Source organism: Hemicordylus capensis, chromosome 2 (assembly GCF_027244095.1).
Source record: "Hemicordylus capensis ecotype Gifberg chromosome 2, rHemCap1.1.pri, whole genome shotgun sequence".
NCBI classification, from domain to species: domain Eukaryota; kingdom Metazoa; phylum Chordata; class Lepidosauria; order Squamata; family Cordylidae; genus Hemicordylus; species Hemicordylus capensis.
The window spans coordinates 301,813,287-301,840,601 of NC_069658.1; the positions used below are offsets into that span (position 1 = coordinate 301,813,287).

Genomic DNA, 27,315 nt, shown 5'->3' on the forward strand with positions numbered 1-27,315 from the left:
ATTTGCCAGTGGCTACCCAGTGTCTTATACTTTGCTTTACCTACAGTCCAAAAGATGGCATGAGATGCTGACATAGTAAGTCACATTCTTCACAGCACTAATAATCACGACAGACACATTAGTTGAGAGAAAAAGGTGCTTTTCCAAAGACAACATGTTGCTGTTTGCATGCTAGAGAAATACGATAATTTACACACCAGAAGCATTACTTTGAAAAAAGACATCTGGATTCTCCACAGTAAATGTGCTATTATTAACTGATCTTCTGAAAAAGTTCAGCGATGTCACAAATGTACATCCTTGGGTACAAACATACTCTCAGGTACATTTTTCAAATAGTCAGCACAGTAATCCATGAGAGGGTGTGGCCCTTTGTTGCAGGCTGGAAAGAACATTCAATTCAGGGTTCTTTGTGATGTGGCATTGAAGATAATATCAGGATTTACGCTGGACGGCTTCCATGGCAACAGAGCAGAGCCTAATGGGAACAAAAGCTCAGTCTTTCCCTTGAGTAGTCACCTGCTTTTCTTACTGGTTCTGGAAGTGTTTGAAGAACTTTAAGCTAATGCTTATACATGTACAATGAAGTAATTGGAACCGTATCTAGAGGCTGGATGTCCAGCTTTAAGTCAGCACCAGGACTCTGATTGTTCTGAAAAAACCGTTGCAAGGTCACTTTTGTGAAGGGCTGGCTCATCACTGCTGACCGGGCACAGTAGGGATGTGCACGGAACTGGCGGCGGGGGGGGGGGGGGGCTGGGGGGGCTGAAGGGTGGATACCTTGAAGGACTGGGAGGTTACTCTCTCCACCCACTGCATTTCCCCCGCCAGGGCTGTAGTTTAAAAGGGTTCAGTGGGGCAGCAGCCTACCTCCCTGCTGCCCCGTTGCCTCCTCAGACTGGAAGTGACTGGAAGTACCCGGCACAGGTGTGCATGTTGGGCACATGCACGCCGGGTACTTCTGGTCACTTCTGGTCCGAGGAAGGAGGTACACTGCTGCCCCGCCAGACCCTTTTAAACTGCAGCGTCGGTGGGGGGGAACGCAGCCAGGGCGGAGGGGAGAACACCTTCCCCAGTCCTTAAAGGTCTCCCCCCCCGCATCTTCTAACTGGTCCAACCGACGGTCTTTCGACCCTGCTTGGAGGCCCGTAAAAGGGCCTCCGAACAGGTTTGTGCACATCCCTAGTGCACAGTGAGGCCATTTAAAACATTCACGTCATCTGATTTCACTTTCATATTTGCCAGGCATTGAGCTGGGACTGGGGAGCGGAGTGGCTGTGTCTTGAACTGGATGGCAGATTTAGGTCACAGAAATCGAGCAGATGTTTTAGAATCAGAATATCTTTCCCAGAGGTGTACAGCTTTCAAGTAAATGAAACATTAACTCTTGACTTATTTGAAAGGGCATATTTCTTTCTATTTATTTTTCTAAACCTATGCATTTTATAGGTTTAGAAAAGTTACTGAAATTGGTTTATTCCCCACTATTTCACAAAAATTACTCTTGTTTTGTGATGAGAAGGTATTCAAACTCTATCCCCAGGGTTACAACACACAAGGGCATGATGCTTTTGACTGCCCTGCCAAAGCAGGTTTCTCAGCATAGGCTTTCCATACTTCAGATTATGGCCCCTTGTAACATAAGATGCTTCCATGTTCTGAAATTCAAGTTCAGTGGATGGGTTCCAATGTGCACATGGAGATCTATGCCTGTTAATCATGTGATTCATTGCATGGCTAATACTGCATATTTGTAGTTGTCCCCAACCCTGGAGATTGCTATGGCTCCAGTCCAATTAAGCATACAGTAGACACAGAGCTACACAAGCGTAGCTATTTTTGAAAAGCTGAAACCTTACTGATCAACTGTTTGGTGGGAAAAAGGAAGCAGAGACAGTGACTGAATCTATCCTCTTGTTTTCTGTCCTAGACAGCTGATCAGCAGGGCTTTATTTTTTAAAAAAGCTTGTTTTGGCTTTTTAGAAAGGACTGCTTTGGATAGCCTGGGAAATTGCACACACAGCAGTTACTTGCATATGCCAATCCATATTCATGCATATAGCCCCTACGCACATTTGGGCAAATAGGAATATCTGCACAGTACAGCCATTCGGCCAGTCTGGGTGATACTTTGTCTGCAGGCACACCATGTGTTAGGGATGTGTGTGCACCATGAGCACACCTATCCTTACCCACTTCCCAGAGAGCCCAGGGTGCCTTTCTCTCATTGCAGGGGGCCAATTTATCTGAACTGCTTCTTTACACACAGCCCAGATATGAACTGCCACCCCATGCAATGGGGGAGGGAATTTCCCAGCACGCTGAAAGGCGAAAGCACATGAACACTCATGGTACGCACAGCATAATAACATGGCGTCCTCCCCTGAATCCTGGGAATGTAAGTTTGAAGAAGTGGCATTCTGTTAGAGATCCCTTGCCTTCCTTCTCAGAGCTACAGTCCCCAGGAAAGAAATGACTCTTAAACCAGTTTAAATCTGGTATGTAAAAAAGTCCTTTGCATACATTAGGGCTCCACAGACCTTTGGATCAGCTCACGGATGTACACCTCCATTCTGGATTTACCCATTGGCCATTAGGAAGCCACTATCTCTCAGTCACCTGTTTGTAAAATGGGAATATTATTGAGCTAGTGTTGTCTGTTATATTATCTTGCTATGAAGACAAATGAGATTAGGAAAATAAATGGTGTTCCATATTCCAAGCAGTGAATTCAGTCAAACACAATTAACAGCATTCCTGATAGGCTGCTCTTTTCCCCCAACAGCCTCATCAAAGTGAGGGACCAGTATTCCCTCTAACAGAAAATCCCAGATGCCATTGACTACAACTCCCAGCATCCCCAGCCAAAGCCCACTGCAGCTAGGGATTCTGGGAGCTCAACAATATTTGGGATTCCTTCTTACAGGGAACACTGTGAGGGACCAAGAAATACATTTAAAATGTATACATTTAATTAGCAAGGGTGTGGCCACCTAAAGAAGAAGACCATTCACACAACCTGGTGGGAGGTGGGGTGGGTGGGGAGTAGGAAGGCAGGGTTCAATCTATATTCCCCCAGTCAGTCCCTCTTTAGGCTTCCTGAGCACAAGCCGTGTACCCACATGGCCTGCACTGCTGGGAGCAACGCAGATGACAATCCATGCTGCTCCTGGCAGCGTGGAACAACAGAACCCAAGACTCATTCCCCTGTCCTCTGCTTATCCCACACTGCACTCCGTGATGAACACGGTGCCTTGGGGGATTTCCCCATCAGATGGGCACTCTAGGTGGTGCCCATCTCTGTCTCTCCTCAGCTCTGTGGCGCTCAGGAGACACATAAGCCTGGCAGCCCGGCACTTCCTCCCTTAACCTTGGCTAAGAACTCGGCTCTGAAGTGGTATGAGGCTGGGTGGGAGCACCAGGATTCGCATGGATCCCGGCGCTCCACACAAGAAACCTAGCCCAGGCTAGGCTGCCCTAGTGTGGGCTAATCAACTTGTGAGAACAGCCTCAGAGTGTGAGAGTGCTTAGCCTGCAGTGCGCATGTGAATGGCTGCAGCCAGTTGTAGGGAGATACTGTTAAGGAGCTTTTCTTCTTGGTCATCTGACTAATCCCCAGCTGATTAGGCAAGGACAGTCACAGTGTAGCTCAGAAAAATGAAGCGCCTCTCTGAGACTCAGAGAAAAGACAAGGCCCAAACGCCAAGTTCTTTGAGGCTGTTTGTTTATTATGACCCCCCCCACACACACTCTCTTTCTCCTCCAGGGGGCACATATAGTTATTCTCCTTGCGCCCCATTTTATCCAAGCTCCAAGCTCAGTGGCTTAGTTCTGGCCTCCACGCGTGCATGCGCAAGTGTGCAAGGCATGCGCCAAGGCGATAACTGAGCCACTGCTGAGCCAGTGGCTCAGTAAAAGTCAGGGGAGCATGCTGCTAGGGGCCGCAGGGAGGATGAATGATGGCGCTGGTAGCCGCGCTGGCCAGGTAAGCAGCTTACTCACTCACTGCTCCTGCCTGGCCCCCTTATTCTGCCAAACTAGTTTGCCCGAACCAAGTCTGGTTTGGTTTGATCACAGACCAAGCTGCCTCCAGTTTGGTCTGTTATCAAGGCGAACTGGTTCATCATAAAACGTTCGTGCAGACCCCTAGTGTCTGTGGTAGTTCATCAGGAGAGGTCCTAGAGCCTGACGTTCTCAGCAAAGCGAATGGACAAGTCACGTTCAAATCTGCTTGTGGTATGACCCATTAAAGATTTTTGGAAACAGTATTTCTTGTCAGTGAACATTGTTCTACCTCTAGCCCCACACCTTCACATTCCCCCCCCCTTTTCATATACCAATTGAAAAGATACATCTTTACAAAAATACATTGTGAGTAAGTCACACAGCATTGGTTCCCAGAAACAATAAAAGAAAAATATTACATAGAAAAAGTGTGCTCTATTTGCTCAGTCCTCTGATGGACCAGATCTATAAGCTTATCCATATGCACTATTTCAAGCGCTTTCAGTAACTATTACTTTACCTTGGAAAGATAATTCAATTTCCAGCAATAGGCCAGGATAATTTTCACAGCAACCAAAACGTTTAATATCACTCTCTTACCCATCTGAAAACCAGCCACATCCGATAATTTACAATTATTGGCTTCACACTTTAACCTCTCCCTGTCACATTGTTCTCAGTTTCATAACTGTGTACTTCTTTTGGTCACACATCTAAATTAAAGAAATATAAAGAACTTCAAAATGTAGCACATATTACTCAAGCTGTGGAATCCAGTTCCAAAATCAGAGAATGCTGAGTCTGCCAAAGAAGCAAAGTTAGTAGATAAGCTAGTAGTAGATAATTTGTTGAGTACAAATTCAGTATACTCCAGAAACAAATATGCATAGTATTCAAAAAAAGCACTCTACCTATTAAACAGATAATAGCTGGAGGCTGTGATTGCAGCTTGAACTGATGCCTAGAAATAAACAGGAATATTTCTATGTCATCTGGGTTTGAATCAAGTCCTAAGACCACCATATGCTGCTGAACCACTTAATTATAATGAGCCTGTTTATGTGGCAAATTGCCACATTGTGAGCAGAGAAAATAAAATTGCATCATAGGGAAGTCCCTAATAAAGCCACCTAAAACAAATCTTTATTTTCTCTGGTAAGAAAGAACTTTGTCAAGTTTGGATAATTACCTCACTACATTTGCCATACAACACTGGCTTGTAGTATTTAAGGACTGGAGACTGAATAAGCATCTGTTTTGTTCTCACCCAAAATGTGTTACTAATTTAGGGACATATTTGAGAGCCTGTTGAAAATCTGGTCCTCCTATGGCAATCTGAGCTGTCATTTAATGTTTACAATTGCGCTCTTGCACTCTCTCTCTCTCTCTCTCTCTCTCACACACACACACACACCCTTTGGTATGGAAATACTGTACTATCAGTATTCATTACATGGAATTGTATCCAACGATATGGATGCAAAAATTGTTGCTGGGTCATGTCAATACATTTATATCTGCAATTTAAAGACTGTGGATTGCAAACCCAGAACTGCTCATTGGAAAAGGATTTAGAAACACGTCAATCCATAACCCATCTGCTCAAGGACAGCCTTGTTAAAATAAAGGACACTGTTCCACAGTCAGTCAAAATGTGGATTCTAACCTGAAGTTCTAATATACCTCTCAGTTTTGATCAGGTTACTGTTCTAGGGATTTTAAGAAAAGGGCTATAACAAGTGTTATGCTGGCATTTGTCCCAGCGCTTGAACCACTGAGGAAGCCTGGCCCCCTCATTTAGCCAACTAAATGGCTAAATAGGTTACAAATTCAATGTGGGTTACATATTCAATGTGAATAAGACTTTAGAAGTCTACGTGGGCATGCTTTGGCTAAAACTGGGAGGAGTCAGGAAGCTGGGCCTATCAGTTTCCTTAAGGGTCCTCCTGCTCTGTTCCACAATTCTAGTACTGATTTATCCCCCCTGCAAAGGCAAGTGCTGACTGTAGATAACTTTGAATGCATCTTTGTCATAATGTTGAAACAGGCCATGAGACACACAGTTAACTGTACAAGGATAAGAAAGGATGCAATCTAGATACAATGCCTTACCTCTTGCTGGAGCAAAATCCAGGAAGACAACTTTGGAATCTGCCATAAACATGGAGAAAGGGGGGTTGCTAGAGCTGTGGATGTACTAGGCTTTGGATCTGTTTCTTTTCTTGTTATGAGGTGTGCAGCACCTACGAGAATCTAAATGCACCATGGGACATATTGCTCCGAACAACAATAACAATGCTGACACTTCAGAGTGCAAAATTTGTAGCTCATAAGTGAGCTCATAACTAAGGGTGCCTCTAGGACACTGCAGTTCTGTCCTAGCCAATCAACACCAAGATGCACAACTAAGACCTCTCAATTAACTGGTAATTGGTGGAGTTCGTTTTTGTTCAGCAGCAGAATCACAATGAGGAGGCCTATCAGAGTTTGGTGAATTTGTGGCACAAATTTCCATTTTTAAGTCAGCTTCCATGTGATCTCGTCAACATATACATCTTTCTCTCTGGCAGGCAATGCATTTTTATTTACTCTTATATGACTGAGAATAGAGATATTATATAGCCTGGATCATGTCATTTCCCTTAGAGGAGAGGCCATGGTAGAGCTATAGCAGGAGTTCCCGATCTTAGGTCCCCAGATGTTGTTGGATTGCACCTATTTCCCATATCTTTATTATTTCACCTATTTTCAAAATTATTGCACCTATTTTTAAATTATTGCACCTATTTCATCTCTGGGGGTGTAGACCTTAACAAAAATCATAATGAGCATTCATTCCTCAAAATAGTACCCACCACCCCAGCTGGCTCATGTACTAATATCCTTCCAGTTTGTATAAGGGATGGACAACAGTGTGAATTTCCCCCAAGGCCATTTTCTTCTCCTCTCCCCCAAGCCAATGCACATAGATCAGATGTTGCACTGTTGTTTTTGTAAAGGGATGAGGAAATCAGACCCTAAAGCTAAAATGAGGTTGAGGCAGGAACAAAAGCAAGGAAACCCTAGTTGGCAGAAAGTATCCAGATAGTTGTAGGACTGTGTTGGTCCTACAATGCATTTCCCTGGTTTGTTCTGCTCTCCTCACTGATGTGTATGTCTCCTTTTGCAGGGGGAATTGGCTGTGTTGGTCGAGACAGAGGACAGGCACGGACATGCCTTGATGCTGTGGAGATCTATAATCCTGATGGGAATTTTTGGAGAGATGGACCTCCCATACTATATCCCCTCCTTTCCTTGCGGACCAACTCTACTTGTGCTGGTGCGGTAGAAGGAAAGCTCTATATCTGTGGGGGATTTCGTGGAGCAGGTACTGGATGTATCCAGAGAAAATCTGGCTGTGTTTGTGATATGCATTAGGAGCCAGCTGGGCATCTGAATTCTACCAACCGCAGAACCCCTTCAGAATAGAAATAGTGTTCTGCACTCTTCACCCACAATCTCTTTTTGCTTCTTAAATCAACAACTACTCTACTCTCTCCAGTATTTTTGTGGCAGATCTGGACTTAAATACACAGGTCTGTCGCCACCATAATTTGACCCTTGGGAGTGGCAATTTGGTGTGCACCTGCCCTTACACTCAGCTTACTTCAAACTGAGGAGGTTTAGGCTTCACTTGCCCTTATGTGGATCATTGTAGAGTAGACTTGTAGCAATTTAACTAAAACCAGCAATATATTTGACCTATTTTTCTTCCCAGAGCACAGCATACACTATCCTTGTCCTTGATATTATAATTGATTGCTTTTTCTGTTCAGATGCATGTATGGGAAGCTTGATAAGAAGGTAAGTACTATATATGTGCAGAATATAAGTATACTAAGTTATCATTATTGGTAAGGTTCCCAATTACATTACATTGTCCACAGATAAATGTCCCACTTCTGTAACTGTTGGTCCCAATCCTACAAGAAAAGTCATCAAGCCTCTTTCCTAATCCCCACCCATGTCATAACCTATGTAATACTTTATGATCAGGCTACGCAAAGGGGAAGCTGTTGAAATTCACAAACATACACACACACCAGTACAGTTAGTCTTCAGAAACACTGGTGTTGCACTGATGTTTCTCCTGTAGCACCAATGGTTTCATAGTTAGGGTGTCAGCCACCGCATTTAGTACTGTGGTGGTTGGTTGGGTTTTTTAAAAATACACATTGGCATCAAGTACGCATAAACATGTATTCCCAGCAGATACAGCAGCTGTTGCTACAGTTCCTTTCACAAGGAAATGGCAGACAGGCAGATATATTATCCACCATTAATGACTGTCAAGTCAGGTTAATTGCTTCCCCAATTCTTTGCTGAGGAACACTACAAAACATGTGTCCATCTTTCACACAGTGGTGGCTCTAACTGCACTGAGCTTCACAGGCATTCCACTTGATTGTCAAGCCTTGTATCCTGGACTCTAAACTAATTTTCCTCCCACCATTCTTATTTAAATTAAAAAGAAAATCCATAAAAACAATCATAAACACAACAGGCATATTCATCTGTTATCAATGAGCCCGGGAACGGCATAGCTTTAAAGCACTATTTATGTACATCATTGTGTTTCCATGGCATATCTATTGCAGTTTTGGTGGTGACTGGCATGGCTGGTGTCGTAGCAATTCACCCATTGCACTCCAGCCTCAGTGAGGCATAGAAAAGTGCTGGCCTCACATGGCGCAGGCTGAGGATTGGGAAGAGATCCTGTGATGTATGGAAACTAAGGGCCAGAGAGCCCAAAGGCAAGTGGTGGATCATGGAAGGATCTCCTTATCCTTGATGGTCCCTTGGGGCTATAGAGTGTCATATGTACTTTTTTTTAAACCCCAGAATGCCTACATTCACAGCTGGGGCTCTTTCTCCAGCTGCTGCTGGGTGAGGGGGGAAAAAGCCCCAACTTTTCTTCTGCCTCTTCTCTCCAAATGCAGAACAGACCTATCAGTGCTAATAGAACATAAGAACAGCCCTGCTGGATCAAGCACAAGGCCCATCTAGTCCAGCATCCTGTTTCGCACAGTGGCCCACCAGATGCCGCTTGAAGCCACAGACAGGAGTTGAGGGCGTGCCCTCTCACCTGCCATTAATCCCCTGCAACTGGTACTCGAGGCATCCTTCCTTTGAGGCTGGAGGTGGCCCACAGCCCTCTGACTAGTAGCCATTGATAGACCTCTCCTCCATGAAGTCATCCAAACCCCTCTTAAAGCCATCCAGGTTGTTGGCTGTCACCACATCCTGTGACAGAGAGTTCCACAAGTGGATCATGCGTTGTGTGAAAAAGTACTTCCGTTTGTTGGTCCTAGACCTCCTGGCAATCAATTTCATGGAGTGACCCCTGGTTCTAGTGTTGTGTGAGAGGGAAAAGAATTTATCTCTCTCCACTTTCTCCACACCATGCATGATTTTATAGACCTCTATCATGTCTCCTCGCAGTCGTCTTTTTTCGAAACTAAAAAGCCCCAGGTGTTGTAGTCTTGCCTCATAAGAAAGGTGCTCTAGGCCCCTGATAATCTTGGTTGCCCTCTTCTGTACCTTCTCCAGTTCAACAATGTCCTTTTAAAGATGTGGTGACCAGAATTGTACGCAGTAGTCCAGGTGTGGTCACACCATAGTTTTGTAAAAGGGCATTATAATGTTAGCCATTTTATTTTCAATCCCCTTTCTAATGATCCCTAGTATGGAATTTGCCTTTTTCACAGCTGCCGCACATTGAGTCGACACTTTCAACGAGCTGTCCACCACAACCCCAAGATCCCTCTCCTGGTCCGTCACTGACAGCTCAGATCCCATCAGCATATACTTGAAGTTGGGGTTTTTCGTCCCAATGTGCATCACTTTACACTTGCTAACACTGAACCACATTTGCCATTTTGTCACCCACTCCCCCAGTTTGGAGAGATCCTTTTGGAGCTGCTCACAATCCGTTCTGGATTTCACTACCCGGAAGAGTTTGGTATCATCTGCAAATTTGGCCACATCGCTGCTTACCCCTGCTTCTAGATCATTTATGAATAAACTAGTGTTTTTTAGCCCGTTACAATAACGGGCGCTAGCGTTTCCCCCCCCCATACCTCCCGTTCCCTCCGTCTCTGGCCAGCGCCAGAGTTCTGCCTGGGAGTTCCCGCTGCCGCCGCCGCCACCAGCCCTCCCGCCCTCCCAGCTGCCCGAGTCCTCCTCAACCCCGGCCCGCGTCAGTCGGGCGATCAAAGACCAGATTCTGAGAAGGAGTGAGGAGGTCGCAAACAGAGCTCCTCTCTCTGCAAAGCCTCTGCCCGAACTGGTGCTTTGGGCCCAAAGGACGCCTGTTGCTGAAGAGCTATATCTGCATTTCTAAAGAGAGTATCCCTCTTATCATGCTAATGATTCTACATCATTGCCTCTCCCTATTTGCTCAATGTGTTTTCAGAAAAAGTAGCTTAAAACCAGCATTTCAAAAACCCGGAATTATACTGAGATAAGCTAGAATTTGCAAGACAAAGCCTGATTTGTGTGTGGGGTGGGTCCAAGGATCTCGAAGGGACTTCAGGGTAAGTTTGGCTGGTGTGTGAATGCACACATTCTCTTCCAAAGGAGATTCAGGGTAGAAGCCCTGTCTGTAAAGCCTCCGGTTTCCTCTCCCCTTTTCCTTCATCATCATTTCCTTTTATAAATGGTCTAAGATAATTTTTTCAGCATTCAGAGCTGTTTCGGAGAAAATATTGCAAAATATAAGTCTAATTCAGGGGAAAGAAAAACTTGTATGTGAGCAGTACAGATGTGTAGTAGTGACGTCCTAAATCAGTGCGGCCCAAGAGTCAAGACGACCAAGTTAGGATGAGCACACATAACTCATTTAGGAGTCAATAAATTGTGGCCAGAGTCCTTGACTGCTACTTCTAAGCTTATGTATTGATTTAAAATGTATTATTGATAGCTTGTTATTATTGTAAAATCCCAAGTGGCTTTTCAAAGGGTAAGGCCAGCTCCAGCTCAGACCCCTGTGGAAGCTGACATTACCTGACTTACAGAGCAAGGAAGCGCCAGTGCAGTAAGAAAGGAGCCGAACAGAACCTCCCAACTAATTGCACCAGACAGTGCAATAGGGAAGGGAATCTTTATGCCCTCCTCTTCCCCAGGAAGCGGCTGTGCATTCAGGGACATATTTTCAGTTGGCACAGAGGGCTTCCTGGAGAAGGGGGAGGGTGTCAAAAAAAGCCCTTTCCCTGCTGCATTGCTGTTAGTTAGGAAATAGTTTGGCAGATCTCTTGCTGCACCAGAAACCCTGCCAGATGACAATTTTACTTTGGAAAGGCAGGTGTGTGTTCACATATTGTCCAGATTTATGTCAAAGTCCCTGCAAGCTATCAGGTAGCACTCCATACATGATTTGAGTTTTTAATTGTGCATTGGAGCTTAACCTGATTTATGTCTGGGGTAAAAAATCCACTTTTTTGCGTTGAGTTTTGGGGCAAATTCGAAATATCCTATATACCACATAACTCACAGTATTTCACCCCTCTTAATCCCAGAGTCAAACCTGCTATCTGGGAAAGGCCCAGTGCATCCTTGCTGGTATATCAGCCACTGGCTTCACCTCAACCCACAGTTTTACTTCCTCAAGTCCCATTGTTTTCAGAGCTGCATACAGGTGAAACTCAGAAAATTAGAATATCGTGCAAAAGTCCATTAATTTCAGTAATGCAAATTAAAAGGTGAAACTGATATATGAGACAGACGCATTACATGCAAAGTGAGATAAGTCAAGCCTTAATTTGTTATAATTGTGATGATCATGGCGTACAGCTCATGAAAACCCCAAATCCACAATCTCAGAAAATTAGAATATTACATGGAACCAAGAAGACAAGGATTGAAGAATAGAGCAATATCGGACCTCTGAAAAGTATAAGCATGCATATGTATTCAGTACTTGGTTTGGGCCCCTTTTGCAGCAATTACTGCCTCAATGCGGCGTGGCATGGATGCTATCAGCCTGTGGCACTGATGAGGTATTATGGAAGACCAGGATGCTTCATTAGCGGCCTTCAGCAATTCTGCATTGTTTTTTCTCATGTCTCTCATCCTTCTCTTGGCAATGCCCCATAGATTCTCTATGGGGTCAGGTCAGGCGAGTTTGCTGGCCAGTCAAGCACAGTACACTGTATACTTTTCAGAGGTCCGATATTGTTCTATTCTTCAATCCTTGTCTTCTTGGTTCCATGTAATATGGGGTTGAGGCAGGTATGGGGTTTGGTTTCCACTGAGCATAGTGTCAGAGTGCAGCTATGAATTTTCGTGCTTGGTTTCCAGCTTAATATTGGCTCCTCCTTGCCGTTAGTAATTGCTGTCTTCCCATGATATTACACAAATGAAGCATTACGAGAGCTCATTGTGAGTAGCTTGACATAACCCTGCTTGAATCGCTTTTCCAACTTGCTCTGACATCAGCCAAGGATCTATATCATTTCCCCATTAAAGCAGTAAAACAGCGATTGCCTTATTCACTGTGCTGATTCTGCTAATATAGAGCGAATGATAACATTAAGGCAAGGAGCAATCAGTCTTTTTGTTTTGGCACAACTCTTCCCACTCCTCCTTTCTGCTTCCACCTCCCCAATTAGAGCCCAGCGCCACAAATAATGATGTCCTCCAATTCTCAGAAATATTAAATCCACCAGTGGGGAGGTTCGGCAATGCTGTTTTGCATTAGGATCTTTGTGTCAATTACAGTTTATAGGTTTGCCTGCCCCAAGAGGCAATCTTCTTTAAATGAACATTCAGAGCTATGCAGTGGGCAAGAGCTACCTTGTTTTTCCAAGGGAGTGTACAGCTAAGCTCTTGCCATACACCTAGCAGCTCCAAGGCAGACATTGCAGAGTGGCAGCATAATCCTCTTGCTAATGTGTTCCATTGCCTTTCCGTACCAAGCTACATCCCTAGACCTTCAAAAGCTGACAGCTATTACAGTGGTGGTCTGTGCCTGCATGGCACAAGTGGTCACATTTACATGCTCCACTCAAGGAAACAGCAAACACTAGTTTCAGGAAACATGAGGCAGTACATAGTTATGAAATCTTTTCTAGATAAGCCTCCTCTACCTTTGATCATGTCTAAAAATACAGAACTCTCACATTTAAAAATGGACAGGAGTTTGCATGCATATATGAATGAAATGTATTACAACATTATATAATGTCCGTTACATGAATATGTTATAGGTTTTAGGAACTATTTACTAGGCACACATGCATACTCTCTTAGTATGTCGATAAAGAATATGATTTACATAGCAGAGATGTAGCTGCCTTTCTGTATTGATTCAGGTTGGCATTAAGGCAACATTTTCATTCTTTAATTTTTCTTTCAAGGCTTTTAAAAGTCGGAAAGTGACCTATAGAGAAAAAAAAATAGGACCGGGTCTCACAATCAGTGAGACCCGGTTCCTAGCGGTGAGCGGACAGGGAGCCCTGGGCGGCCGGATCAGCCGCCCACACGATGGCTGACTCCGAGACTGAGCCGGCGGGGGCTGGGGAGCTCGGGGGCCGCGCGGCCCCCGGAAGCCCCAGTATGCCCTGCGTGAGCGCGCAGGGTATACTGGGGAGGCCCCCAAGCTGGGAGGCTGCTTTTAAGCCTCCAAGTCGGGGGTCTACTCACAAGTAGCCACGGCGCTCGCTCTGCAAACCTGGGCTAAGGGGCAGGGAAGAGCTGCTCCTGGCCGAGCTGCAAACGCAACGGCCATTTAATTCCCGAACAGGGACTGCGTGGCCCCCGCTCGGCAGCTAAACCAGCACTCCCACGTCTGATGCCAGACGCAGGGAGCATGTCGGGGCCGTGAGGTGTGGCCCTTGATTGGGCGTGGCCCGGGTTCTTTGAACCCGTTTGCCCAATGGTGGCTCTGCCCCTGACACCAGTCAAACTTACCCCAGAGTCCCTTTGAGATCCTTGGACCCACCCCACACACAAATCGGGCTTTATCTTGCAAATTCTAGCTTATCTTGGTGTACTTCCAGGTTTTTAAAATGCTGGTTTTAAGCTACTTTTTCTGAAAACGCTAGAGCAAATAGGGAGAGGCATTCATGTAGAATCATTAGTATGATATAGCGGTGTGCCCGAACCGGTCCGGCGGCCATTCCAAAGAATGGCCGAACTGCCGGACCGGTCCGGCCCTGCCTGGTTCGGGTCCGGGTGGGGGGGTATGCCTTTAAGGGCGGGAGGGCTTGCTTAGCCCTCCCGCCTCCTTGCCCCCGCCAGCGCCCGTATTTAACAGTATAGGGGCGCTGGAAACCAGCCGCCCCCCCGCCGCCGCCGCCACCACGGCGAAATAACCCCCAAAGCCAGCCAGCCCTCCCTCCCTCCCAGCTAGCTGCCCGCCCACCCACCCACCCACCCGCTCGCTCACCCGCTCACTGGATAAGAAACGAGAGGAGCTCCGGCACAGAGCTCCTCTCGTTCGGAAGGCCTCCTGCAGAATGGCGGCTTGCGCGCATGCGCGCCACAAAGCACGCCGTTCTCCGGAGGCCCGGTCTACCCGCCGGGAAAGGGCCGGGTAGACCGGGCCTCCGATCGCTGAGTAGACCGGGCCTCCAGCGATCGGAGGCCTGGTCTACCCAGCGATCGGAGGCCCGGTCTACCCGCTGGGAAAGGGCCGGGTAGACCGGGCCGCCGATCGCTGAGTAGACCGGGCCTCCGGCGATCGGAGGCCCGGTCTACTCAGCGATCGGAGGCCCGGTCTACCCGGCCCTTTCCCGGCGGGTAGACCGGGCCTCCGATCGCTGAGTAGACCGGGCCTCCGGCGATCGGAGGCCCGGTCTACTCAGCGATCGGAGGCCCAGTCTACCCGGCCCTTTCCCGGCGGGTAGACCGGGCCTCCGGAGAACAGCGTGCTTTGCGGCGCGCAAGCCGCCATTCTGCAGGAGGCCTTCCGAACGAGAGGAGCTCTGTGCCGGAGCTCCTCTCGTTTCTTATCCAGTGAGTGGGTGAGCGAGTGGGTGGGTGGGTGGGCGGGCGGGCAGCTAGCTGGGAGGGAGGGAGGGCTGGCTGGCTGGCTTTGGGGGTTATTTCGCCGTGGTGGCGGCGGCGGCGGGGGGGCGGCTGGTTTCCAGCGCCCCTATACTGTTAAATACGGGCGCTGGCGGGGGCAAGGAGGCGGGAGGGCTAAGCAAGCCCTCCCCGCCCTAAAAACAAGGCCCCCCTTCGGTGCTGGTCCGGACTTCTCCGGACCGTGCACATCACTAGTATGATAAGAGGGATACTCTCTTTAGAAATGCAGATGTAGCTCTTTAGAAAGCTCCCCCCCCCACCATTGGCTAGAAGGAAAACATGGAAGCATGCCATGTGAACTTGCATTAAAACAAAACCCGAGAACAGAGGGGAGAGGCTGCTTCCCTCAATGTTGCGAGTGTGCTTCAAAGTGGCTTCACTCAACATTTACCCCACAGCATGAAGCCATGTGTAAATAACTTCCTGTTGAGGCTCTTGGCCACATACAGATTTGCATACATCTCATAGCCTTTAGTGATCTAAGAGTATCATTACCAAATACTGTATGCCCCGGACTTTCTGTTTGATGTTGGTCAAGTCATTTATTCTCTCTGTCCGCTTCGATCAAAACTCATATCAGAACAAACTGGACGTTTTTGTAGACAGCACAGCTTTTCTTAGAGGCTATGGCACACAAGAGAGTAATTTAACCTCCAATGTATCTAACTACTTATTACAATTCCAGCCTTGTGGATTTAGTTCCTTATCACAGTTTAGGGGCTTGAAGGACTTTATCTAGCATAAAACCAAATAAAACTCAAATAAAAGAAGTTGTTGGGTGCTTTAACCACTAGGATCCCAATTTCCTACTGTGCAGGCCTATTCCCCAGAAGAACTTATCAAAAACTACATGACAGCTCTATTACTGTTGTACTAAAATACATACAGACACCTTGCTAGAGATTTAAGGAAGCTATGATGTCAGACTTTTAACTTCCAAATTGTTTTTATTGAAAATGGTATCTTCCTGAAGAAAGCAGGGAAAGCTACCCCACCCTCCACCCAAGCAATTGATATGTCGGACCACAGGGATAACTGTGAACTCTAACCACATATAGAATGCAATTTCAAAGAAAAGAAAAGCAGATTAAATATTTATACAATACCCTAAAGCAAGCTGCCAGCCTTTTCATGCAATGGACAGTACTGAGTCAAGCAGAATGAAGAATCATAAACAGTAACAACAAAACCTAGCCAAGTAATGTCTGAATAGCAATATTTATTTTATTTTATTTTATTTTATTTTATTTTATTTTATTTTATTTTGCGTATTTCTACATTGCCCCAAACTTGCATCTCTGGACGGTTTACAATTAAAATCATTTAAACATTAAATCAATTAAACAATTAAAATCATTTAAACGTTAAAATCATTAACATTAAAATCATTTAAAACGTAACATTAAAAATATTAAAATGATAAATCTAATTAAAAGATTTGTATTAAAATGCATTGGAACATAAGGCTCATGCTTAAAGAGAGAAATTTCTGATCACACAGGTAGAGCTTCCTCTTTAACAAACAAAAGGGTACAAGATTGAGCAGAGTACTTTTGGTGATATGGTGGTTTGGAATATTAAGCAATGACGTCTTCTAATAGAAAATAAAAAATATATAGTGTGAACTGCCCTGAGTCATTTTTGAATGGGTGGTATATAAATGAAATACATAAGTAAGTATGTAAATGTCCTTATTAGTGCTGGACAGAACAGTGATCACACAAAACAGGGTACTACTTGTGCCACTCTGAAAGCACCATTTCCATGCTGGGCTGCTTTGAAATTTCACATCAGCCCAATATTACATCTGCTTTGTAGACCCCCACAACCTAGCTAGTTTTTCACTAAATGGTAAAATAAAGGTAACTATCCTTTTGAACAGAGGCACAAGCATGAAAACGGAGAACCTGGACAAACGTTGGTCCATTTTAAGCCTCACCTAGTCTACACCAAAGCAGGAGTAGTACAGTTACTTCACTTTGGGGAGTTGGTTCCAAGACAGGCACCTATTGGATAATGCCTGTGAAATAGTTAATGGTGAATGACACCATTTTCCTCCCTCTTCCATGTGCCATTTTATGCATTTTTAAAATATTTATATTTTTAAAATGATTTAACTCTATAGATGCTTAGCCATATCCAGCTGCCCTTCAGACCCATGCAGGGTTGCCAAGAGCAGGTTCAGGCCCTGGTGAAAAAAAAATTCTGGGCCCCCACCACGAGGGCCCCCCGTCTCCACCACTGCTACTGCCACCACAAGGCCAAACCACTGATCTTTAAAATAATTCTAGCCACCATGTGCGGGGGGTGAGTAAAGCACCCCCCTGTGGCAGTGGTGGTGGGCGGAGCAGGAGCTGCCACTGAGCCTGACCGTCCAATCCAGCGGCCCTTGAGAACTGCGAGGCGTTCCAGCATGCCTGTGCAGTTTGAATTGAGTGTTGACACTCAGTTCAAACTGCACAGGCGCGCTGGAGCACTTCACAGTTCTCAAGGGCCACTGGGCTAGACGGTCAGGCTCAAGTGTTCACTCCCGCTCTGCCTGCCGCCACCGCCACCATGAGGTTTTTTTTTCCTTGGCTCACCCCCCACCCCCTGCCCACGCACATGGCGGCTAGAATTATTTTAAAGATCGGTGGTTCGGCCTCATGGTGGCAGCAGGGCAGGCCCCCTTCCAGACTGCCAGGCCCCAGTAATTTGTACTGGTGTGTCCCCCCCACCTTGACCCTGGACCCATGCAAAGAGTCCTTCTGACCCATACAAACAAGAACTGTGAGTACCAGCACCATGGCTTCATTTCCCCACAGCAGTGCTTTCAGCATGCCATGGATCTTGTTCTTGTTTTCATTTTTTAAAATTTTCAGAACCTGCGCACTTTGTCCTTCCACACTTACATTTCCCCTTGCTTCAGAGCATCAGATTTCATTATTTCTCCCACCTAGATATATCCTGTCCTATGGAGACAGAATATAGCTTTATGACAGCTTGTGGGAGCATCAAACAAAGGAAACATATGACAAAGTCCTTAGAAACATGGTTTGTTCCTGGAAACTTATGTGACCATTTGTTGTGCAAGCCAGCCCAAAATGGAGCCTGCCTATGTCTCTGTGGAAAAATACAACTGTTATTAACATTCAACAGTATCATAAAGCCTATGTCTGATTTCATATTATATGTATTTATGACACTTGGTGGAAAATTATATGGGAGCTAAGCAAGAAGTGGCATTTTCCCCCTTCCAAAATCCAAAGAGATATAATCTCTACTCAGCATTATTTCCCACTTGTAATATTTGTATGGAAGCAATTTCACTGATGGCCTTGGATATGTTTCTTGTCACATGAAAAGACTCAGCATTTAAAATTGCACCAGACGCGGCTCGTGAACGTGCCTCCGGGGGGATGGGTGGTGGCGGGCGGCTTCTTTAAGGTAAACGGAGCTGGTGCTCCATGCCGCCCAGCAGCCCCCGTGGCGAGGAATCGCCTCCGCCACTCACCTGGCTCCCGCGGACATGAGCCCCCGCCAGCATCCAGGTGAGTGGCAGACGTGATTCCCCGCTGTGGGGGCTGCTGGGCAGCATGGAGCACCAGCTCCGTTTACCTTAAAGAAGCCGCCCGCCGCCCCCACCCCCGGAGGAGAGTTCATGAGCCGCGCCTGAATTGCACCTAATTAAGGAGTTTTTTGAGATTTTTACTTTGAGTTTGTAACACTAAGGCTGCACCATTTGGCTGTTATTTCAGTATTATTTCTGGCCTCCAAAATGCTAAAAAGAAGCCACACACAACATGCATCATAATTAACACTATATTTTTCATAACAAGAGGGATCTCTGGAGGGCATCTTTTCTATAGAGTTTTGTTCCAAATCAGACACATTCAAAACAGGAATATGTAAGCTGAGCTGTATCTTCAGTCTGAAAATATACCCCTGGTAATATCTGACCAAACATGTAGATAGAATATCATTCTTATCCCCCATCTACATTTTAATAAAATGATTCTTTAAAAAAAAATCACCTTCCTAAATTTCAAAGGGATGAAGCATTGTCTTAGAAATCTGAGATTTTATAGGACTGTCTCCTTAAATACAATCATATGTTTATGTATTAAAGAGACTTTCATCACAACCTTCACCATATCTGTTTGGGATTAAATCTTTCTGATTTCAATGTAATTTACTTCTAAATATGCTTAGCAGTACATATGCAAAATGAAAAAAGATTTAAAAAGAAAGATCCCCTGCCAGAGAAATTAGTGCTTTCATTATTCCAGATATTCCAAAAAGTAAGATAACCAATGGGCTTGGAAAGCAGCAGAGTAGCACTTTTTCTTGTCTACTTTTGTATAATGGTCTATAATTTTGTATAATAAGAGCCAGCGTGGTGTAGTGGTTAGAGTGCTAGACTAGGACCGGGGAGACCCAAGTTCAAATCCCCATTCAGCCATGATACTAGCTGGGTGACTCTGGGCCAGTCACTTCTCCCTCAGCCTAACCTACTTCACAGGGTTGTTGTGAAAGAGAAACTTAAGTCTGTAGTACACTGCTCTGGGCTCCTTGGAGGAAGAGCAGGATATAAATGTAAAATTTTTTTTTTAAAAATTGTACTGTATGAACTGGTTTGCAAAATACAGTAAGAGACATACAATGACGTTAAGGAAACAATGTCAGTCAGGGCAGGGGCATAACTATAATAGGGCAAGGGGAGACAGTTGTCTGGGGGTCCACCACCTTGGGGTCCCCCCAGAGGCAAGTCACATGACTGACTCCCCCAACCACACACCTGCCTGGGCTTCCTTCAGTTGTATTCATCCTCCGAAATTGATGTGAGTGTTAAGACCTGGAGCTACCAGAACAGCATGTCTTTCTCTAGTACCATTAAATGACTTGCATCACCCACAATTTACAAAACCTTTTAAAACATAATTTCGGATGATGTTGTATTGTGGCACATAGGAGATATATATAAATTTTACTATGCTTTTTGTTACCACTATTCAGCCTCATTTAAGATTTCTTTACTTTATGAGCTGAGCTTCAGTGAGCGGAGGGGGGCCATTTTAAAATCTTGTCTCTGGGCCCACTCCAACCTTGCTACGCCCCTGAGTCAGGGGAATATTTGGCAGGGTGGCATGTGTCAAAAAATCAAAAGCAATTGCAAATGAAGGTTGGAGAGAAGCCCCAGGCAGATCCTGGTAAGTGGTTTCCTCTTTTAACAATGAAATTCCATGGAAACTCTACACGGTATTTACCATGGTTCACTGGGGCCATTTATACATGTTGGTTGACACCCAGTCTAAAGAAGTACCAGTGCTCAAAGCATGGGTGTTGCCCAGGAAGTTTTTCACACAGGGCTTTTAAAGCCCTTTAGCTCGCATCTCCTCCAGAATGGAGGCGGTGCGTTCACATATTGGGCAGATTTACCCCAAAGTCTCTGCAAGCTATCGGGGAGCACTTCAAACACACTTCAGGTTTTTCACTGCACATTAGAGTGCAGCCCAATTTATATCCAGGATTAAATAATCTACTTTTTGCATTGGGGTTTTGGGATAATTTTGAGTTTGCAGTAGAGCTCGCAGTAGTTTTCTGCAGTAGAGCTCGCAGAAAACTCGCAGTAAAGCCTGCTGTGTAGAGAGCTCTCAGGTGTTGCTGCTGCTGGTGTGTTCTGGATTAACTCCTGCCCGCAGGAGATTGCACATCTCTCAGGGATCTACTTCTGGCTTGCAAGGAGCATTGTTAAGAGCAGGAGAGAGGGACAAAATCCCCCACCCCTGGTGTGTGAACAGCAGAGCTACACTACCCTGTAACACAGCAGCACCAGCTCTTCATGAGAAGCCCTGGTGCTTCCAGCCTATGTTTTTAGGTATTCGCCAAAATATATGTTTATAAACTCCTAAAATTGTTAAATGTGAATGCAATAAACAGACTAGTACCTTTGCTGGGACTGGCCATGGCAGTGGTTCATTGCTGAGTGTACTCTTAGTGAGAAGCCAGGCTTTGTTGCTTTGTGATGTGTGAAAGCCCAGAGTTATAGTTGTTCTCCTTTTCCATTAAATGACTCTGCTTGAGCCTCAGGTTTTAGTTAGACTAGACATTCTTCAGAACAGAGGGTGCAGAAAAGGAGGGAAAAAACTGTCCACATCTTCTTTTCATAGTAATAGAAGTTCAGCTTAAAGTCTCCCACTGAAAAAAGCTAACTTTGAAATCAAAAGGGGGAAAACAGAGGAAATGAAAAGTATTTCTCATTTATTGGAAGAAACCTAGTCTTTTGTTAACAAGCGTCAAAACCCCGAGCTTCTATGCTAGAAAATAAATGGCTCTTCTCTCGATCCGTCCTGCTGTCTTAAAAAAGGGGGGGAAGAAAAAAAGAAACAGAATTCTCTCTTGCTTGGTGACTCTTTTGTTCTCATAAGATTTTTCAGCCTTGGTTAAAAGTTGCTTATTGTCTGACTGGCTTTGATTTAACAAGATTAGTTGACTCTAACAGCTCCTGCCAAATTCATCAGTTGTTCCAAACAGACAAAGTGCAAGAGAGGCACTAGATGTTTTAGTAACGTTGTCCCCACCCTGCAGAAGAGATCTGCTTAAAAGTGTTGCCACTACATGTTAAGTTCATCTGAGGATGAACTTAACCAGTTACCAGTCTCCTTAACTAGTTACCAGTCTCCAGTTACCACTGGTACGTCTGGTGGCGACTCAGAGGCGGGTCTTCTCTGTAGCTACTCCCCGGCTGTAGAATACACTCCCTGCAGAAATCCATAATCTGAATTTACTGTTGGCCTTCAGGAGAGCCTTCCAGGGTTTTTAATTTCTTGTAAATGTTTTTAACTTGCTGATAATGGTGCAGTGGGGAAATGCTTGACTAACAAGCAGAAGGTTGCCAGTTCGAATCCCCAGCGCTGCTACTATATTGGGCAGCAGTGATATAGGAAGATGCTGGAAGGCATCATCTCATACTCCACGGGAGGAGGCAATGGTGAACCCCTCTTGTATTCTACCAAAGAAAACCACAGGGCTCTGTGGGCTCCAAGAGTCAAAATCGACTTGACGGCACACTTTACTTTTAACCTGGTTTTCTAGGGTTTTTTTAAGAATTTTGAATGTTTTAACTGTTAATTGTTTTATGGTGTTTTATAGTTTCTGTTTTTAATTGTTAATTGGTTTTAATTGTTTTGTTTTAATGTAAACCACCCTGAGCCATTGCGGGGGGAGGGTGGTAAAGTAATCGAATGATTGAATGAATGAATGAATATAGACCACAACACCCATTTTCCAAAAGCCTGGAGGGCCTGGACCCTCCAAAATGACACTCAAAACACATCTTAGCCTTTCTTACATTTTTGTGTGTGTCATATACCACTGCTAGGGGAGACTGTGGCAAATACATAAACCATACCTTGCAGATTATGTAGGTTTCTGTTTGGAGCAAATTTAAAACAAACTGATTAATCTTTGCCTGTGTAGATGCCCTTAGTTTGATCTGTAACAACAACATATCAGGTTGATGGCATTATGCTATCACACATATTTATTTGTTAATGCAGATGTAACTTGCTGAATCTATTCCCAAATTAACACCAGCTTTGTATTGTTTACTTCTGTGTGGTTTGCAACTCCCTGCACATGTGATTAATTAGTCTTTGTTTCATAGGAACATAGGAAGCTGCCTTATACCAAGTCAGACCATTGCTCCATCTACCTCAGTATTGTCTACACAGACTGGCAGCAGCTTCTCCAGAGTTGCAGGCAGGAGTTTCACTTTCTCTCAGCCCTATCTTAGAGATGCCAGGGAGAGAACTTGGGACCTTCTGCATACAAGCATGCAGATGCTCTTCTCAGAGCGGCCCCATCCCCTGAGTGGACTATTTTACAGTGCTCACATGTAGTCTCCCATTCAAATGCAAACCATGGTGGGCCCTGCTTAGCAAAGGGGACACTTCATGCTTGCTACCACAGGACCAGCTCCCCTCCCTCCCGTTTCTATTGGATATATGAGAACATAAGAACAGCCCTGCTGGATCAGGCCCAAGGCCAATCTAGTCCAGCATCCTGTTTCGCACAGTGGCCCACCAGATGCCACTGGAAGCCACAGGCAGGAGTTGAGGACATGCCCTCTCTCCTGCTGTTACTCCTCTGCAACTGGTACTCAGAGGCATCCTTCCTTTGAGGCTGGAGGTGGCCTATAGCCCTTCAACTAGTAGCCAAAGATAGACTTCTCCTCCATGAAGTTATCCAAACTCCTCTTAAAGCCATCCAGGTTGTTGGCTATCACCACATCTTGTGGCAGAGAATTCCACTAGTTGATTATGCGTTATGTGAAAAAGCACTTCCATTTGGAGAGCTGGTCTTGTGGTAGCAAGCATGGCTTGTCCCCATAGCTAAGCAGGGTCTGCCCTGGTTGCATATGAATGGGAGACTTGATGTGTGAGCACTGCAAGATATTCCCCTCAGGGGATGAAGCCGCTCTGGGAAGAGCAGAAGGTTTCAAGTTCCCTCCCTGGCTTCTCCAAGATAGGGCTGAGAGGGATTCCTGCCTGCAACCCTGGGGAAGCCACTGCCAGTCTGTGAAGACAATACTGAGCTAGATAGACCAATGGTCTGACTCAGTATATGGCAGTTTCCTATGTTCCTGTGTCCTAGATTTCCTGGCAATCAATTTCATGGGATGACAGCTGGTTCTAGTGTTATGTGAGAGGGAGAAGAATTTCTCTCTATCCACTTTCTCCACACCATGAGGATTATAGACCTCTATTATGTCTCCCCACAGTCATCTTTTTTCTAAACTAAAGAGCCCCAGTTGTTGTAGCCTTGCCTCAGCAGAAAGGTGCTCTAGGCCCCTGATCATCTTGGTTGCCCTCTTCTGCACCTTTTCCAGTTCTGCAATGTCCTTTTTTAGATGTGTTGACCAGAATTGTACGCAGTACTCCAGATGTGGCTGCACCATAGTTTTGTATAAGGGCATTATAATATTAGCAGTTTTATTTTCAATCCCCTTCCTAATGATCCTTAGCATGGAATTGGCCTTTTTCACAGCTGCCGCAGATTGAGTTGACACTTTCAACGAGCTGTCCACCACAACCCCAAGATCCCTCTCCTGGTCCGTCACCGACAGCTCAGATCCCATCAGCATATGAGAACAGCAGTGCACAGCAGATCTACCGTAATTTACTGGGAAAGCCTGTGCACAGAACTTTGCTGACTAAACAAAAACCAAGCACAACTTGACTGCACCCTGTGGGTGGGGACACACAATTGGCAGGAAGTCCAGTTCCCAGGGAATCAGTAAGTTTAAAAACCTCAACAATGGCCCTGGCCTTTTAGGACATGATAGAATGCTGAGGAATGGCCACAGAGTTTTTGTGTGTTTGTTTTTAAAAAACAAACTATAACTCCTCTCATTGTCTGGAAGGGGGAATTCCTGTATTTGCTGCTAAAGTTTGTTTAGGGGTGGAGTGGTGACAAGCTACCAATCACAGCTGTGCTAAGACAAAAACCCTGGATTTCTGCCTCCCCATCACCCCCTGCATAGCTATCCCCATCACTCCTCCCCATCACTGCGCTCCCCATCACTGCCTCCCCATCACTCCCTGCATAGCTAGTTTTTTCAAGTCTATCTGAGGAAAAGGGAGGCCTAAAGGATGGAGGTCAGGCAGGCTGTGTGAGGCTTTCTGTCACTCTTAGGCTGACTGAAGTTGAGATATGGAATGTCAGGGTGTCAGCTGAAAGCGGGGGGGGGGCGGAGAAGTGGAGCAAAGGGAGAAGGGGTGGAAACTGACCTGCTCATGACTGTAACAGCATATACCAAGGATCTTGATGGGAGGGATTAAGGCTGGGTGTAGCATGAGGTTAAAAAATCCATTCCCTGCACTATACAGTACATTTATGTTTATGGAGAAAGAAAAGGGAAAAGGACAAATTTTCTCTTTGCCATCTTCAAAATCATCCCCCCCCCCCCCATATATAGCAATGAAATGCTAGTAGCCAGCCCCAAACCTGACCCTTTAGCACTATATAGCACAGTAAAAGAAGGTCTTAAGGGAGTGGGAAAGAAACGTGTGTAATTCCCCCCACCCATAAGGCCTGAATACCACTACAAGTCCGCTCCAGGGTGGCTGGAGCCCTGACCAGCAACCCTCCTCCTTGTTATCCTGTAACAATTTGTGGCAAATCCCACTTGTCTTTAGTTTCGACCAAGCTGGGACAGTACTAACAAGAGTTCCTACACAAATTGCCCTGCTGTCGTGCTGCATTAAACAAGATGGCGTCCACTTGTCTGTGATTTGCAAACTGTCGACTCTACTTTTAATAATAATAATAATAATAATAATAATAATAATAATAAATAAATAGCACAAAACAGCTTTGGAATTGTTACTTACATCAGAGGTAGAAATTGGTTTAGAGACTCTTTTGCCTCATTTGAATTTTGTCTGCCTTATTTCTTTCGTTGCAGCTCGGCATGAAGTTATCACCAAAGAGATCCTAGAACTGGACACTTGGGAAAACCAGTGGAACGTTGTGGCTGTCCGTGCCCTCATGCATGATAGCTATGATGTCTGCCTTGTCGCACAACTGAACCCACGAGATCTCATCCCTCCCCCTCCTGATCTAGTGGAGCAATAGGTAGACAGATTTTCTTAGCAGTTTAGATGAGGGGCTTAAAGCAGATAATCCTGTATAACTGGTTTGCACTTTGCAATGGCTCTTGGACTCCTAAGAGATGAATCCACAACATGCCCTTAGTACAGTGAATTTCTTTTTGTATATCTTTATGGCCTGGAAACTCAAGTTTTGTTGATGAAACAGTCATCCTCCTTGTCCAGTGAGTCCCTTTATTAAAGTGCCCTTGGTGCTAAACGGTTGCTTCTCTTTATATAGGTATATGAACTCTTTAATTTACCCAGTAAAATGATGCCAGGACCACTGCTGGTAAAAGCATTTGGTTAAAGCATAAGTTTGTGCATAAAAAATTAAGAAACATTTCTGCATTCTGGATTCTCCATTTTATACTGATATAATCAGTAAGGAAGTGTACTGGAATGGGTTCATGCACTCCCGGGAGGTGGGGAGATTACATTTAAAGAGCAGGGAGGGTGCCCATCCCCCCCCACTGCTCCCCGCCCACCAGCGCTGTCTCCAAAAACGCTGGCACGGGCCTTCTGCATCTCTCTTTGCAGCCCTGGTCAGCATCGTGCCGGAAGTGGCTGGTGTGCATACGTGATGTGTGCATGAGCACCAGCCAGTTCTGGTATGACGCTGACTGGGGCTGCAAGGAGGTATGCAGCAGCCCCACACCAGTGTTTTTGGAGACAGTGCTGGTCAAGGGAAAGCAGCAGGGGGAGATGGGCACCCTCTCTGCTTCTTAAAGGTAACCCCCTGCCTCCAAACGCTGGTTCGTGCACATCCCTAATAATCAGTACAAGCCCATTCATCTGTTAGTAGACTGAAGGGAAGGCAACCTATAGCTTTAGGTTCATGAACAGGTAGAATTGGTTCAAAAGGTGGATGGTGGAGTTTTGGAGATAACACTCCTTCTTTCTTGAAATCCTGTGTACAGCCAAAAGGATCCAGATGTGTCATCTCAGCTAGATCACATATAATATCAGTTGGTAGTTTGGAAGGCGATATCAGCATCTGATCTCCAGCCATGGTCCCTTAACACTCTGTGTTGGTGTTCTAGCTTTAACCACCAAAGCTTTGGGTTACCTTAAGTCCTAGGGGATCACATTCTTGCTCCTAGGCACTTTCCAGGTTAGACCTTGCAACGGGGTCATGGAGTATCTCTGAAGTGTGCTTCCACACTTCCTATGTTTTGACAGAACAATCCCTACGCTGACAGCAGGGCGCCATTCACATTTCCGATGCCTTGTTTCGGATTTAATCACTGTGATTTATTGATAAAATGTATGTCCGGCATAAAAAGGTTGCTGTTTTTGGGGGGTGGTTTTTGCAAGACTGCTCCCCCTGCTGGGTGCTTTGCTATTTATGTTTTGAATGTGATTTGCCTGAACGGAAGCGTTTTGCTGCTGTTGAACAGCTAATTTGGAAAGTGCCCAAACTAGCTGCCCAATTTGGAATCTGATTGGCAATATGGAGCATAAAGGAAGCCTTCTGCAAGCAGCAGGCAGGCATGTCATCAGCAGCTGTAATGATATTTCCTTAGTCGTGGATTGGTTGTATGCTCCTTGTGCCCTTTGTCAGGCCTTATGTCCTATTTCTCACTAATTTTGTTGCTTGGCCTCTCAATGT

The 27,315-nt window shown here is 45.4% G+C and overlaps 1 protein-coding gene across 4 annotated transcripts in view; it reads left to right on the forward strand.

The window, feature by feature from the left end:
- The window catches only part of KBTBD12 (kelch repeat and BTB domain containing 12), a 70,995-nt gene extending 45,072 nt beyond the window's left edge, over positions 1-25,923 (forward strand). For 3 of the 4 annotated variants that reach the window (XM_053287882.1, XM_053287881.1, XM_053287880.1), the window contains exons 5-6: positions 7,175-7,372; positions 25,520-25,923. In XM_053287882.1, the coding sequence (XP_053143857.1) occupies positions 7,175-7,372; positions 25,520-25,689 (368 nt within the window). In that variant the 3' untranslated portion in view covers positions 25,690-25,923. The remainder of the gene's footprint in view (positions 1-7,174; positions 7,373-25,519) is intronic. The other variant, XM_053287884.1, reaches the window with a different exon arrangement.
- The last annotated feature ends 1,392 nt before the right edge of the window (positions 25,924-27,315 follow it).